The sequence below is a fragment of the Phocoena phocoena genome, chromosome 17 (genome assembly GCF_963924675.1).
Source record: "Phocoena phocoena chromosome 17, mPhoPho1.1, whole genome shotgun sequence".
In the NCBI taxonomy this organism is placed as follows: Eukaryota; Metazoa; Chordata; class Mammalia; order Artiodactyla; family Phocoenidae; genus Phocoena; species Phocoena phocoena.
In genome coordinates this window covers 72,236,638-72,248,359 of record NC_089235.1, presented here as the reverse complement: position 1 = coordinate 72,248,359, position 11,722 = coordinate 72,236,638, and the positions used below count along the sequence as shown (strand labels likewise).

At 48.7% G+C, this 11,722-nt stretch overlaps 1 protein-coding gene across 1 annotated transcript in view; it reads left to right on the top strand.

Annotated features, from left to right (window-relative positions):
• The first annotated feature begins 650 nt into the window (after positions 1-650).
• KCNQ3 (potassium voltage-gated channel subfamily Q member 3) overlaps positions 651-11,722 on the top strand; it is a 290,140-nt gene continuing 279,068 nt past the window's right edge. The window contains exon 1 of the mRNA XM_065895651.1: positions 651-1,160. Within this exon, the coding sequence (XP_065751723.1) occupies positions 769-1,160 (392 nt within the window). The 5' untranslated portion in view covers positions 651-768. The remainder of the gene's footprint in view (positions 1,161-11,722) is intronic.

Genomic DNA, 11,722 nt, shown 5'->3' with positions numbered 1-11,722 from the left:
CCCAACGCCCACGGGTGCGCGTGCAGCCCGGCTCGGCGGCCGCAGCAGCGCTCACTGGCTCTCCGCCGGCCACGGGGAGGGGCGGGGCGCCGCCCGGGCCTTCGGCCGCGAAGGGGCGGGACGATGCGGCCCCACCCTGGCGCGGGCGGGAGGGAGGCGGCGTGCGCTCCGGCCTCTGCGCGGTCGCCCGCTCGCTGCTGCGGCTGGAGCGAGGCTGAGGCTGGAGCGAGCGGGCGGGCGGGCGGGCGAGCGAGCGGGCGGGCGAGCGGGGCGGGGCGGGGCGGGGCGGGACGGGGGAGTGGAGCGGGAAGGAGCGCGGAGGAGGGAGGAGGCGGCGGCGGCGGCGCGTGTGGCGGGCGGGAGGGCGGCTGGCACCCGGCTTGTAAATAAACTGCGATGCTGTCTCGGGCTCGCCGGCCCGGGTGCCGCCGCCGCCGCCGCCCCGGAGCGCCGGTGCCGGGCTCCCGCCGCCGCGCGCCCTAGCGCCTCCGCGCCAGCCTCGCGTGCCCTCGCCCGCCTCTCGCAGCCCGCGGCCCGCGCCCCCCGGTGTCCCGCGGCTGACCCGCGCGGGATGTGACCCCTCCCCCCTGCCCCCCGGGGCCCCGCCTTAGCCTGCTTTTGGAGGGGGGGTGGGGAGGGGCGCGCGGATCATGGCATTGGAGTTCCCGGGCTCGCCGCCGCCGCCGCCGCCTCTTCTACGCACCCCGAGCGCCCCTTCTTCCCGGAGCAGCTGCGGAGAAGGCGAAGCGGCCGGCGGGGGCGAGGCCGATGGGGCTCAAGGCGCGCAGGGCGGCGGGGGCGGCTGGCGGCGGCGGCGACGGGGGCGACGGCGGCGGCGGCGGGGCCCCTAACCCGGCCGGAGGGGACGCGGCGGCGGCGGCGGGCGACGAGGAGCGGAAAGTGGGGCTGGCGCCGGGCGACGTGGAGCAAGTCACCTTGGCGCTCGGGGCCGGAGCTGACAAAGACGGGACCCTGCTGCTGGAGGGCGGCGGCCGCGACGAGGGGCTGCGGAGGACCCCGCAGGGCATCGGGCTCCTGGCCAAGACCCCCCTGAGCCGCCCTGTCAAGAGGAACAACGCCAAGTACCGACGCATCCAAACTTTGATCTACGACGCCCTCGAGAGACCGCGGGGCTGGGCGCTGCTCTACCACGCTCTCGTGTGAGTACCGGGCCGCTCGGGGCGCCCCTCGGAGGCGGCGTGTGGCTGGGGATTCGGGGGGGGGGTCGGTGGGCTGGAGCTGGGGACGGCTCTGAGGCTTCAAAGTCCAGGGGCGCCCGTCCGCCGAATTGGAGACCAGCCTGCCCTGTGCTATGTAGGTGTGTGTGTGGGTCTGTGAACCACTCTCTGGGGGTTGGACACCAGGGCTTGAAAGATCCAAGCGTGGCTCCTCAGCTGATTTGGAGACCGCTTTGGCCTGTGTGTGTGCGCGCGGGTGCGCAGTTATGGCACCGTCTCCGGATGTTGGTATCCAAGCTTAAAAGAATTCTGTGGTTTTTCTAATTAACGAGGAGGTCGAACGGGATAAAGCGGATCTTCCCATGCGCTCTGAGGCTCTGCTCGGGGTGGGTCCCTTCTATTTGGGGTCGCTGCTGACTTTAAATGATACATCCTGGAGTTGGGGATGGGAGTGGTACATTGCCCACAGTGGGGTGTGCGTGTGCGTGTGTGTGTGTGTGTGTGTTTGAGCGCGGGTGTCGATGGCGTTGCTTGTGCTACCTTCTTAAGGCTCCATTCTCGTATGGAAAGGAACGTGGTTTGCTCCAGTTGGGGACTTGGACTAGCCAAAATGCATGTTTTGGGATTCTTTTTAGGGAAGTTAATGAGAGAGAGAGGGATGGGGGGGAGATTGACTGTGATTCTCAGGCTCTAAGTCTAGACTGACGGGTGAGGGCTTAACAGTGCCAGTAGGTGGGGGCCAGGGATAATTTTGGCTGAAACATCTCCATAATTTGGTCTTAATATCCCCTGAACTGCTTGCTTTTCTCTTGCTTTGACTGGGCAAGGGCAGCGGGAGTGTGAAGGGGCCTGGGCTGAAGGTTTGCCCCCTGGAGAGGGTCCCCTTCTAGTCAGAATGTAAATGCGTGGTGGGAAGGAAGATGGAACTTCTACTCCTGACACTCTGGCTAGAAAATCCTGCTGTATTGGGGGAGAGGGCGAAGATGGTAGTGGTGGCTCCTCTCCAGGAGGGGAAATCACAGCTGGCAGCACGCACCTCAGGGCTGGCAGGGCACTTCCAGGTACCCCTTTCTTCCTGTTGTGGCTTAGTCATCCTGATGGCTGCTTCTTAGGAGGCTGTACCCGTTACCAGGGTTTTGGCGGGGAATCGGCCAACACCTTGACCCTTCTTGTGCCTTTAGCAATGGATATTCCTCTCTGTCCTTCTCCAATTGACCCATGACCTACGTGGTGGGAAGGAGTTCGGGGAGCCTTGGAGTTAAACACTACCTGCCAATCTTCCTTGGTTGGAAAGGCTTTTCCAGCTTTGGCCGCCAGGTGGAGGCGTCTGCACAGGACCTCAGGCTTGGCAACAGGTTTCATCAGAGAGGTTACCGAAGCCTGGAAAGGGCGCCTTCCGGAAACTGAGGAACTAAGGACATGCAGCCAGGAACATGGGTTTTGGGCGGTGGGGTGGAGGGGGGCTGTCCAGCCTTTGGCATTCATGTCTGCGTGTATTTGCAGGCGTTAGTGAATGGACAGAAGGGTTAGCAATTGTTGCTCTTCCATTTGCTTTCTTCAGGTGGTAAAAAGGGATTGAAAGATATTCGTCTCTGTCTCTAGTGCTGTATTTAGTTCAATTGAACTGAAGATAATACTGGAATATGCGATAATAAAAAAGGCACACGAATTATTTGAGTGTACACAAGCATACACAGCCTCACATGTCCTTTTGCACGTAAATGGTGTTCAGTACGTGTTGGCTGACTTCTGAACCTGGGGTCCTACTGGAGTTTGTGGGCTCCCTCTTTCTTCTTCTCCCACCTTTCCCAGCCAGCGCTCCAGCCCTGTCTTGACCAGTCTGGGGAAGGGATAGGTAAGGCCTCAATGTTATCCTTCTCTAGAATTATTCCATCACCTGGAATCAGGTTTGGGAATGCCAAAATCTGTATGTAGCCTCAGTTTCCCAGAGAGGACCCAGGAAAATTTCAAACTATGGGAGGAGAAAGGCACTTTCACACATGCAAATCATTTATTTCATTTCATTCTCACCGTGATGCTATGATGTGGGAATTGTTCCCTACATTTGATAGGTGAAGATATGAAAACTAAAACAGATAGCACCACTTGTCCAGGATCCCATAGCTGGAGCTCACATATGAATGCAGTGGGTCATCACTTGTTTGTGAGCCCGGATTCCAGTTCTGACCCTCTGCCAACAACTGCGGGACTCTGGGTATTTTACCAGGCGTCCCTGGATGCCCCTCACCCATTGGTAAGAGGACTCTTAGTCCCGCCTCTGCCTCCCCTTCATAGCTCACAGCTGGCAAATGGCTGGGAATGGAGTTTGGAATCAAAGCAGGGGCTGCTCAGAACCCAGGGAACCACAGTGTTAGGGAAATGGGACATGGCCTGGGGTGGCGGTGGTATTGGGATTCTGATTAATGGGGCGCTAGACAGGAAAACCCACTGGGCTGGGTTTGAGCTCCTGATACTGAAGCATACCTGGTTGGTGGAGGCACTGTACATCCTTCCTCCAGCTGGGAGGAAGTCTGGTCAAGTGAACAAAACCATACCTTTCATTGATGATTCAGGATTTTGCAAGCACTGAAATTCGTGCTTCAAAGCAGCCATTATCCTATTCTGGGCTGTGGTTAATGACAGAAGGCAGGCCAGGAATTTGGGCTGACCGTGGGCTCCCAGGCTAGTGCACGCTTTTTTTTAAAAAAAAAAATGAACCGGACCCATGAGATGTGATTTTTTTCCTTCTCTCCCAAAGGCAGGATACAGCAAATGTGAGAATCAAAGACCGCACCCGTCCGCCCCCAGCCCACCGCCCCTGCTCCCTTTGCCTTAAATGCCCATCCCTTGCTTTCTCCTGGCTACTCACTTTCACCTGGGCCGAGTTCTCATGTCACCTCCTCTGGGAGGTTTTTCCCCGACCCTCCAGCTGAGCTAGAATTGCCCCTCCTCAGCAGCATCCTCAAGCATAGGATTTTGCACTGGACTGACCTGTTTGCTCACCTCCCCCGGCAGAACTGAGAACTACTTTGAGGAAGGGCTGTGTTGTGTCTTAGCCACCTCAGTCCCCAGCATCCTTCTGGGCTCACGGCAGTCACCCCGTAAGCGTTTGCTGAATGGATGAGTGAACGCATACTCTCAGGTTCACCCAGACTTTGTTCTGCGTGGTTTTCCTGTTCTCAGAACAGTAATAAGTAGTCAGCATTACGGAACGTTAATGATGAGAATAGCTCTCAGAAGTCTCACGGTGGACAGTAGGGGAGAGGTGGGAGACCACGCTGTGACCCCAGTAAGGCTGATCACTTCTCTGTATCTTTAGCTGCATGGCTGAAAAGGATTCTGATGCTGTAGAAAAGGGGCTGGACTTGAAGTTCACATCTGGACTCTGCCTTCAGTCTCTTTGACTTTGCATGAGCCGAGCTGGGGAAGATCTATAAGTTGAGGGTGATAACCACCCATCATAGGGTGGTTTTTAGGCTTAAAAGAAAGTAGTGTATATGAATGAAATTAGCCCAGTATTAGGCACGAAGTGTTTACTAGTTGATTCTGAAATAGGGTCTCCTTAAAAGTCATACACACCTGCCACTGTGGCTGTCCTGAGGCTGTCTGGGGACTCCGCCTTCCTAGCCTGTTAGTGGGAAGATGCTGGCTTCATCTTGGCATTATTGCTGGACTGGCAACCATACAAGCATCCCACTACCCTGACCACCTCTCCGTGGCCAGTTGGCTATGATCAGTTGATCACCTGTTGACCCGCCAACGGGAAATGATCACGAGATGCACACTGATTGCATTCTCAGGTGGACTGGCCCCTGGGACATCGGGCAGACAAGGCTGAGAGGTGGGGCGCAAGGACCCAGCAGCTGCTCTGGAAGGTGAAGGGCCTGGCTGGTGGACCTAGCATATTGACTAAAGGAGCTACAGCCCTCAAGGTGGAGGAGAGACACTGGCCTCTCACTGAGACCCCTTAGGAAAGTAGAGTCTTAGCAAGTCTTTGAAGTAAGAGAAATTTGATTTCCCAAACTTGCTTTGCCTCTTACGGCCAGTATGTTCCTGGGCAAGTTGCTGGATCTCTGAGTTTCAGTTTCTTAGTCTAAAAAATGTTCTCAATATAGACTCTTGTGGAGCTAAGAGCACCTTACATAGAAGAAGTGCTCAATAATAGATAGAACTTTGTGTTGTCGATGTTAGTCAATAGAAATGCCTTCACTGCGCCTGGCACTCTTCTAGACATTGGCGTTATAGCAGTAAACAAAACCAAGCAAAACAAAACAGTCTGATCTCTGCCCCAATAGAACATGTATTCTAAAAATGTCTTTTTTTTATTGGGGTATAGTTGCTTTACAATGTTGTGTTAGTTTCTGTGGTACGACAAAGTGAATCAGCTATATGTATACCTATATCCCCTCCCTCTAATAATATCTTAATAATATTCAATATCATCTAATAATAACATTAGTGTTAGCAGAAATCTCGGAGTTTGGCCATCTGGTCAACTTCCCGGCCTAGGCGTAAGGAATCCCTTGAACTGCATCTCAGCCAGTGCTACAACTTGTAATTCATTACGGAGGGGATGGACTGCTGGACTCAGTTCTCTCAGCTATTCTGTTCTCTGACTCTGTTCATCCCATTCTCTTCCTTTTCTGCCCCCATGTATCGTATTCTTTCTCATTTCCCACTAGATGTTTGTCTTCTTAACCATCTCTGTTCATCCTCACTTTTTTTCTTACCCCACTGATTTCCTCTTTGCATTCTCTTCCTCAGTTTTGCGGGTTTCCTTCTCATTATTGCGAACCAAGGATTTTGAAAAGCTCTCATTCGTTTTTAAATAATTTTTATTTTACTGTGGCAAGAACACTTAACAGGAAACCTACCCTCCACAGATCCTTAAGTGTGTTACTGTTGACTGTAGGCACAGAGTTGTACAGCTGATCTCTCCTCTTGCTTAACTGAAACTTTATGCCTGTTGGTTAGTAACTCCCTCTTTCTCCTCCCTCCAGCCCTGGGGAACCACCATTTTACTCTCTGACTCTGTGAATTTGACTGTCTCAGATGCCTCATATAAGTAGACTCCTGCAACGTTTGTCTTTCTGTGATTGGCTTATTTCACTTAGCACAATGTCCTCAAGGTTCATCTGTGTTGCCACGTACTGCAGAATTTCCTTCTTAAGACTGAGCAGTATTCTGTTTTCTTTCTCCATTCATCTGTTGATGGACATTTAGGTTGTTTTCCACCTCTTGGCTCCCGTAAATAGTACTTCAGTGAACTTGGAGGTGCTAATAGCTCTTTGATCCCCTGATAATAATATTTTGAGGAAATACTCAGAAGTGGGATTGCTGGATCACATGGTAGTTTTATTTTTAATTTTTGAGGACCTTCCATACTGTTTTCCAGCTGTACCATTTTGCATTTTCACCAAAAATGTGTAAGGCTTGCAGTTTCTCTGTATCCTCACCAACACTTAGGGTGTCGTTTTCTTTGTTTGTTTGAAATAATAGCCATTCTGACAGGTGTGAGGTGATCTGTATTGTGTCATGCTTTCTCAGTGGTAAGAGCATGGTCTTTGGAGTCAGACCTGGGTTTAATCCAACTTTGCTATTTCCTTGCTTTGTGACCTGGAGCAATTTGCTCAACTTCCCTGGAGTTCAGCTTATTTATGATATGGAGATAATAATACCTACACCCCCAGGATTGTTGTGAAGTTTAATCAAGGTGATGATATTAGACACCTGAACACTGCATTGTGTTGATTTGCAACCTCAGGAGTTCCCCAGGTGAAATCTGAAATTGGTCGGGTACATGGAGGGCAAGGAGAGACCGAAGAAAGAGGCAGGCCACTCTGGATGAGTAGCCTGGTTTAAGAAGCAGAGAACTTACATACGAGGCTTGTCTTGGGCAGCAAGACAGGTAGATCTCCACCCCCAACTGCCAGCATCTTAAAAGTTTATATAGAGGCCTTCATGGGGTTCAGTAACACTCTCCAGGTGGTCTCAACAACATATGCTCACCCAAGGCTGCACCCTTGAAAACAGCTCCCGCTGTGGGAACAGTGGGCAGAGTACATGCCCAGCACCGGAGGGATAAGGAGCCAGCTCACAGGTCTACCAGCGGTCACGACCTCTCCATGACCTCCACCACGACCTCTCCACGACCTCTCCATGACCTCCTCCATGACCTCTCCATGACCTCTACCAGCACACTGTAGACTTAGTAAATATGGTTTCATTTTTGCTTCCCCTCTCAACCGTATTTAATCTGCCTTCTTCTTGTACCCCCCTCATAAAATCCATGCCCCCTCCCCTTTCTAATAATCTCATTTGATTTTTCTTCTCATTTTATGAACTTTCTGACTTCTTCCTGGCCTTCTTTCTTATGACATTTTCAAGCTGTTCAAGCAGAATGAAGAGGTCAGGTGACGGTTGAACATCAGATCTCTGCGCAGCAGTGAGGCTATACGCTGGGAATGACAGTGACCACAGGTGCCCCGTATTCACTTTCTAGGAAATGGGCTAACATCACATGGCCCTTCATGCTAGAATGGAGGGTACCCAGTGTCTCTCTTTTATAAATGAATGACAGATGCTGAGATTTGCCCAGGCTCTTGACACTACTTTGGTGGTGGAGCTCGGATCACGCAGGAGTCCTCCACCCACAAGGTGGTGCTCTCTTCACCATGTCATGGTTCTCCTCTATAGAAGACAACGTACCAGAAGAGTAACAGAGAGGGACGGAAACTCTCCCTTCCAGGGTGAGGCGCTTTAGAGCTGCATTTCTGGAAAGTTCCCAGGGGAAACCAGCGCTGCTGGTCTGCAGACCACACTTGGAGTAAGGCTTCTCAGACTTTGATACACATGTGAATCACCTAGGCAAGAAGGCACCTTAAGAGAAATCTGGCAGACTCCACCTGAACCAAAGCCATCCAGCTTCTCTATAATGAGGCGAACTGACCTTACCTTCCTCCTGAATAGTTGGAAATTTACAACATACCTGCAGTCGTGCCTAAAATGACCTGAATCTAATCATGAAGAAATAACAAAGTCAAAGTCGAATGGTGGGACATCCTGCAAGATGTCTGGCGTGGTCTCTTTCAAAAGGTGCATGTCATGAAAACGAACAAAGATGAGGATAACTGTTTCAGTTAAAGGAGGCTAAAGGCACATGACAACCAAGTGCAATACTTGAGAATCGACAAGTGGGACTGCATCAAACTTCTGCACCACAAAAGAAGTGATCAGTCAAATGAAAAGGCAACTATGGTAGGGGAGAAAATATTTGCAACCATGTATTTGATGAGGGGTTAATATCCAAAATATATAAAGAATTCATGCAACTCAGTAACAAGGAAGCAAATAATCTGATTAAAAAATGGGCAAAGGATCTGAATAGATATTTTTCCAAGAAGATATACAGATGGCCGACAGGCACATGAAAAGGTGCTCAGCACCACTAATCAGCAGGGAAATGCAAAATAAAACCACAACGAGATACCACCTCACACCTGTCAGAATGGCCATCATCAAAAAGACAAGAAATAACGAGTGTTGGCAAGGATGTGGAGAAAAGGGATCCCTTATGCACTGTTGGTGGGAATGTAAACTGGTGCAGCCACTGTGGGAAAACAGTATGGAGGTCCCTCACAAAATTAAAAATAGAACTGCCATATGGTCCAGCAATCCCAGCTCTGGATATATATCCAAAGGAGATGAAATCAGTATCTTACAGAGCTATTTGCAGTCCCATGTTCATTGCTGTATTATTTACAATAGACTAGATTTGGAAACAGCCTGAGTGTCCATTGTTGGATGAATGGATGAAGAAAATGTGGTATATATATATGTAAAAAATGGAATCTTTTCCAGCCATAGAAAAGAAGCAAATCATGCTATTTGCAACAACATGGATGAACCTTGAGGGCATTATGCTAAGAGAAATAAGTCAGAGAGACACAGTACTATATTATGTCACTTATACAGGAATCTAAAAAAATTGAACTCAGGACCAGAGATCAGATTGGTGGTTGCCAGGGGCTGGGGGGTGCAGGAAATGGATGAAGTTGGTCAGGGGGTACAAACTTCCAGTTATAAGATGAATAGGTTCTGGGGATCTAATGTACAGCTTGGTGACTATAGTTAAAAATAACTCTGTTGTATAATTGAAAGCTGCTAAGAGAGCAGATCCTAAAAATTCTCACCAGAAAAATCAACTATGTGAGGTGTTGGATGTGTTTATGAACCTTATAATATATATGCGTATTTAATCACCACATCATGTACCTTAAGCTTGTGCAATGTTATATGTCAATTACATGTCAGTACAGCTGGAAAAAACACAAACAAACCAATGCAATTCATGATTCTTGATTGGATCCTGAGTTAAAAAAATAATAACAATCAAAGATATTCTTATAGGGACAATTAAGAAAATTTGAACAGGGATTCCATATGAGATGACAATGTATATCCAAATTTAACTTCTTGAGTATGATAATTACATTTCGGTTATGTAGATGAAGGTTCTTTTTTTTTTTTTAAGAGATGCGTGCTGTAATATTTAGTGGTGAAGTGTCATGATATCTGCAACTTACCTTCAAGTGGTTCAGCACACATACAGACTCTGTAAGTGTGTGTGTATGTGTACACAATACATACACGGGGAAGAGGGAGAAGGAAGAAACCATGGCAAAAATATTAACACTTGGAAAATCTAGGCAAGGCTTATATATGTGTGGATTATATTACCCTTCTAATTAAAAACATTTTAAAATAAAAAGTTAAAAATACTTTAAAAAAAAAAAAAGAAGACCAAACACACACAAACAGCACAGAGCACATACAGATGAAGGCCTTACCCCAGAAACAGATACCATTGCTCTGTGGGGTCCAGGCATCATTGTTAAGTGATTCTAATATGAAGCCAGGCCTGAAAACCGTTGGCTGAGCTGAACGGGCTTTCTTAGATTCACGGATTCTGTATAGACCGTGCCTCAAATTTCCTCTCCACCTTGAGTTTTTTCTTTTGTTTTAATTAAAAATTTTTTTTAATTAAAAAAAATTTATTGAGTATAGTTGATTTACAATGTTGTGTTAGTTTCAGGTGTACAACAAAGTGATTTGGTTATACGTATATATGTATATATATATTCCTTTTCAGTTTCTTCTCCCTTATAGGTTATTACAAAATATTGAGTATAGTTCCCTGTGCTTTGTCCAGGTGATGGGAAAGGTGCAGTTTTGCATGCTAAGGTCATTCATTTCAAGGCCACACGTACTGACTCAAAGGCCAAGCTTCGTGCCAGGATGTTGAGGGAGATGAGCCATACCTAACTCTTTCCCTATGGAGGTGGAGACTGGAAACGAATAAATGTAAACAGCCTAGCAAATGCAGTCATAGCATGCAAATGAGGAACACAGGCATGCAGAATGGGGAAGGCACTGTTGTCTCCTTTGTTAAGGGAGACTTCTGCAAAGGAGGTGTAAGCAGTGGGGCGAAGATGGAGGAATTTACTGACGGTCCCGTTGACGACTCATCTCCCCCTCCTACTAGGAGGACTAATAATTCAGAACACTGCACTATTTGGAGGTTCCCCCTTACATCTGTATTCATTTAAAAAGATTCCATCAATGTTTAAAAGGTTCCTAAATCAAGTGTGCCCCTATGGTCTTTTCCAGAGAATCAAGGTCCTGCTCTCTTTCTCTTTTTGGCTTGGGTTTCGAAGTTTTGACATTAATGAAAACAAGATTTGGTGCATCTTTGGACCACAGAGCAGTGTGAAGGGAAGCATGGGAAAGGTCTTCAAAGTTGGATTGACTAAAAGTCATTTTAGACCCTGTGGTACGTGGTTCTGGTGTGGGATGACTGGAGATGGCTGTGAGTTTGTCAGAAATGCATTGGGTAAGTTGTTTGAAGATGTGTGATTCAAACACTTCCCTTGTCTCACAGTCTGCAAATACTTACGTGTAGGATTGATGAAGAATCCCATGAGGCAGCATGTGAGGAAGCACTTTGGAAAGCACACAGGGAGCGGCATTCTGAGGTAACATTGTCCGAAAGCTGTATGAGGAGCAGACAGGTCCCACAGTTGGGTTTTGGGTTTGGGCATTTGCCCAGGGACAGATTTGCCACGTTTCTGTCTGTGTTGCATCACCTGAACATCACTGGGTATTTTAATCGGGAACCCATTAACGGTATGCCTTAGTACCTGTGCTACAGGGATGTTGGCTTCCCTAGGTTGATCGCCTTTCAGGAGAATGAAGAGAAAGAGGTTTGGAGATGACAAGACAACAGTCAAAGATGACAAGACTGCAGTCAATACTGAGGTTTCAGGTCACCTCTAGTTTGGCAGGCTTCATAGGATGCAAACCACATCCCATCCAATTGTACCCTTGTTGGATGGGACTTTTCATTCTGCCACAGAAGGGATAGAGGATTTTGTTTGAAATGTTTTCTTAAGAGAACAGATTGGGTTATAACTCGGGAATAAGATTGCTTCTTGCATGTAGTTTATGAAGAACAGGAGTAAGTACTGATGCAGTTGGCTCATGGG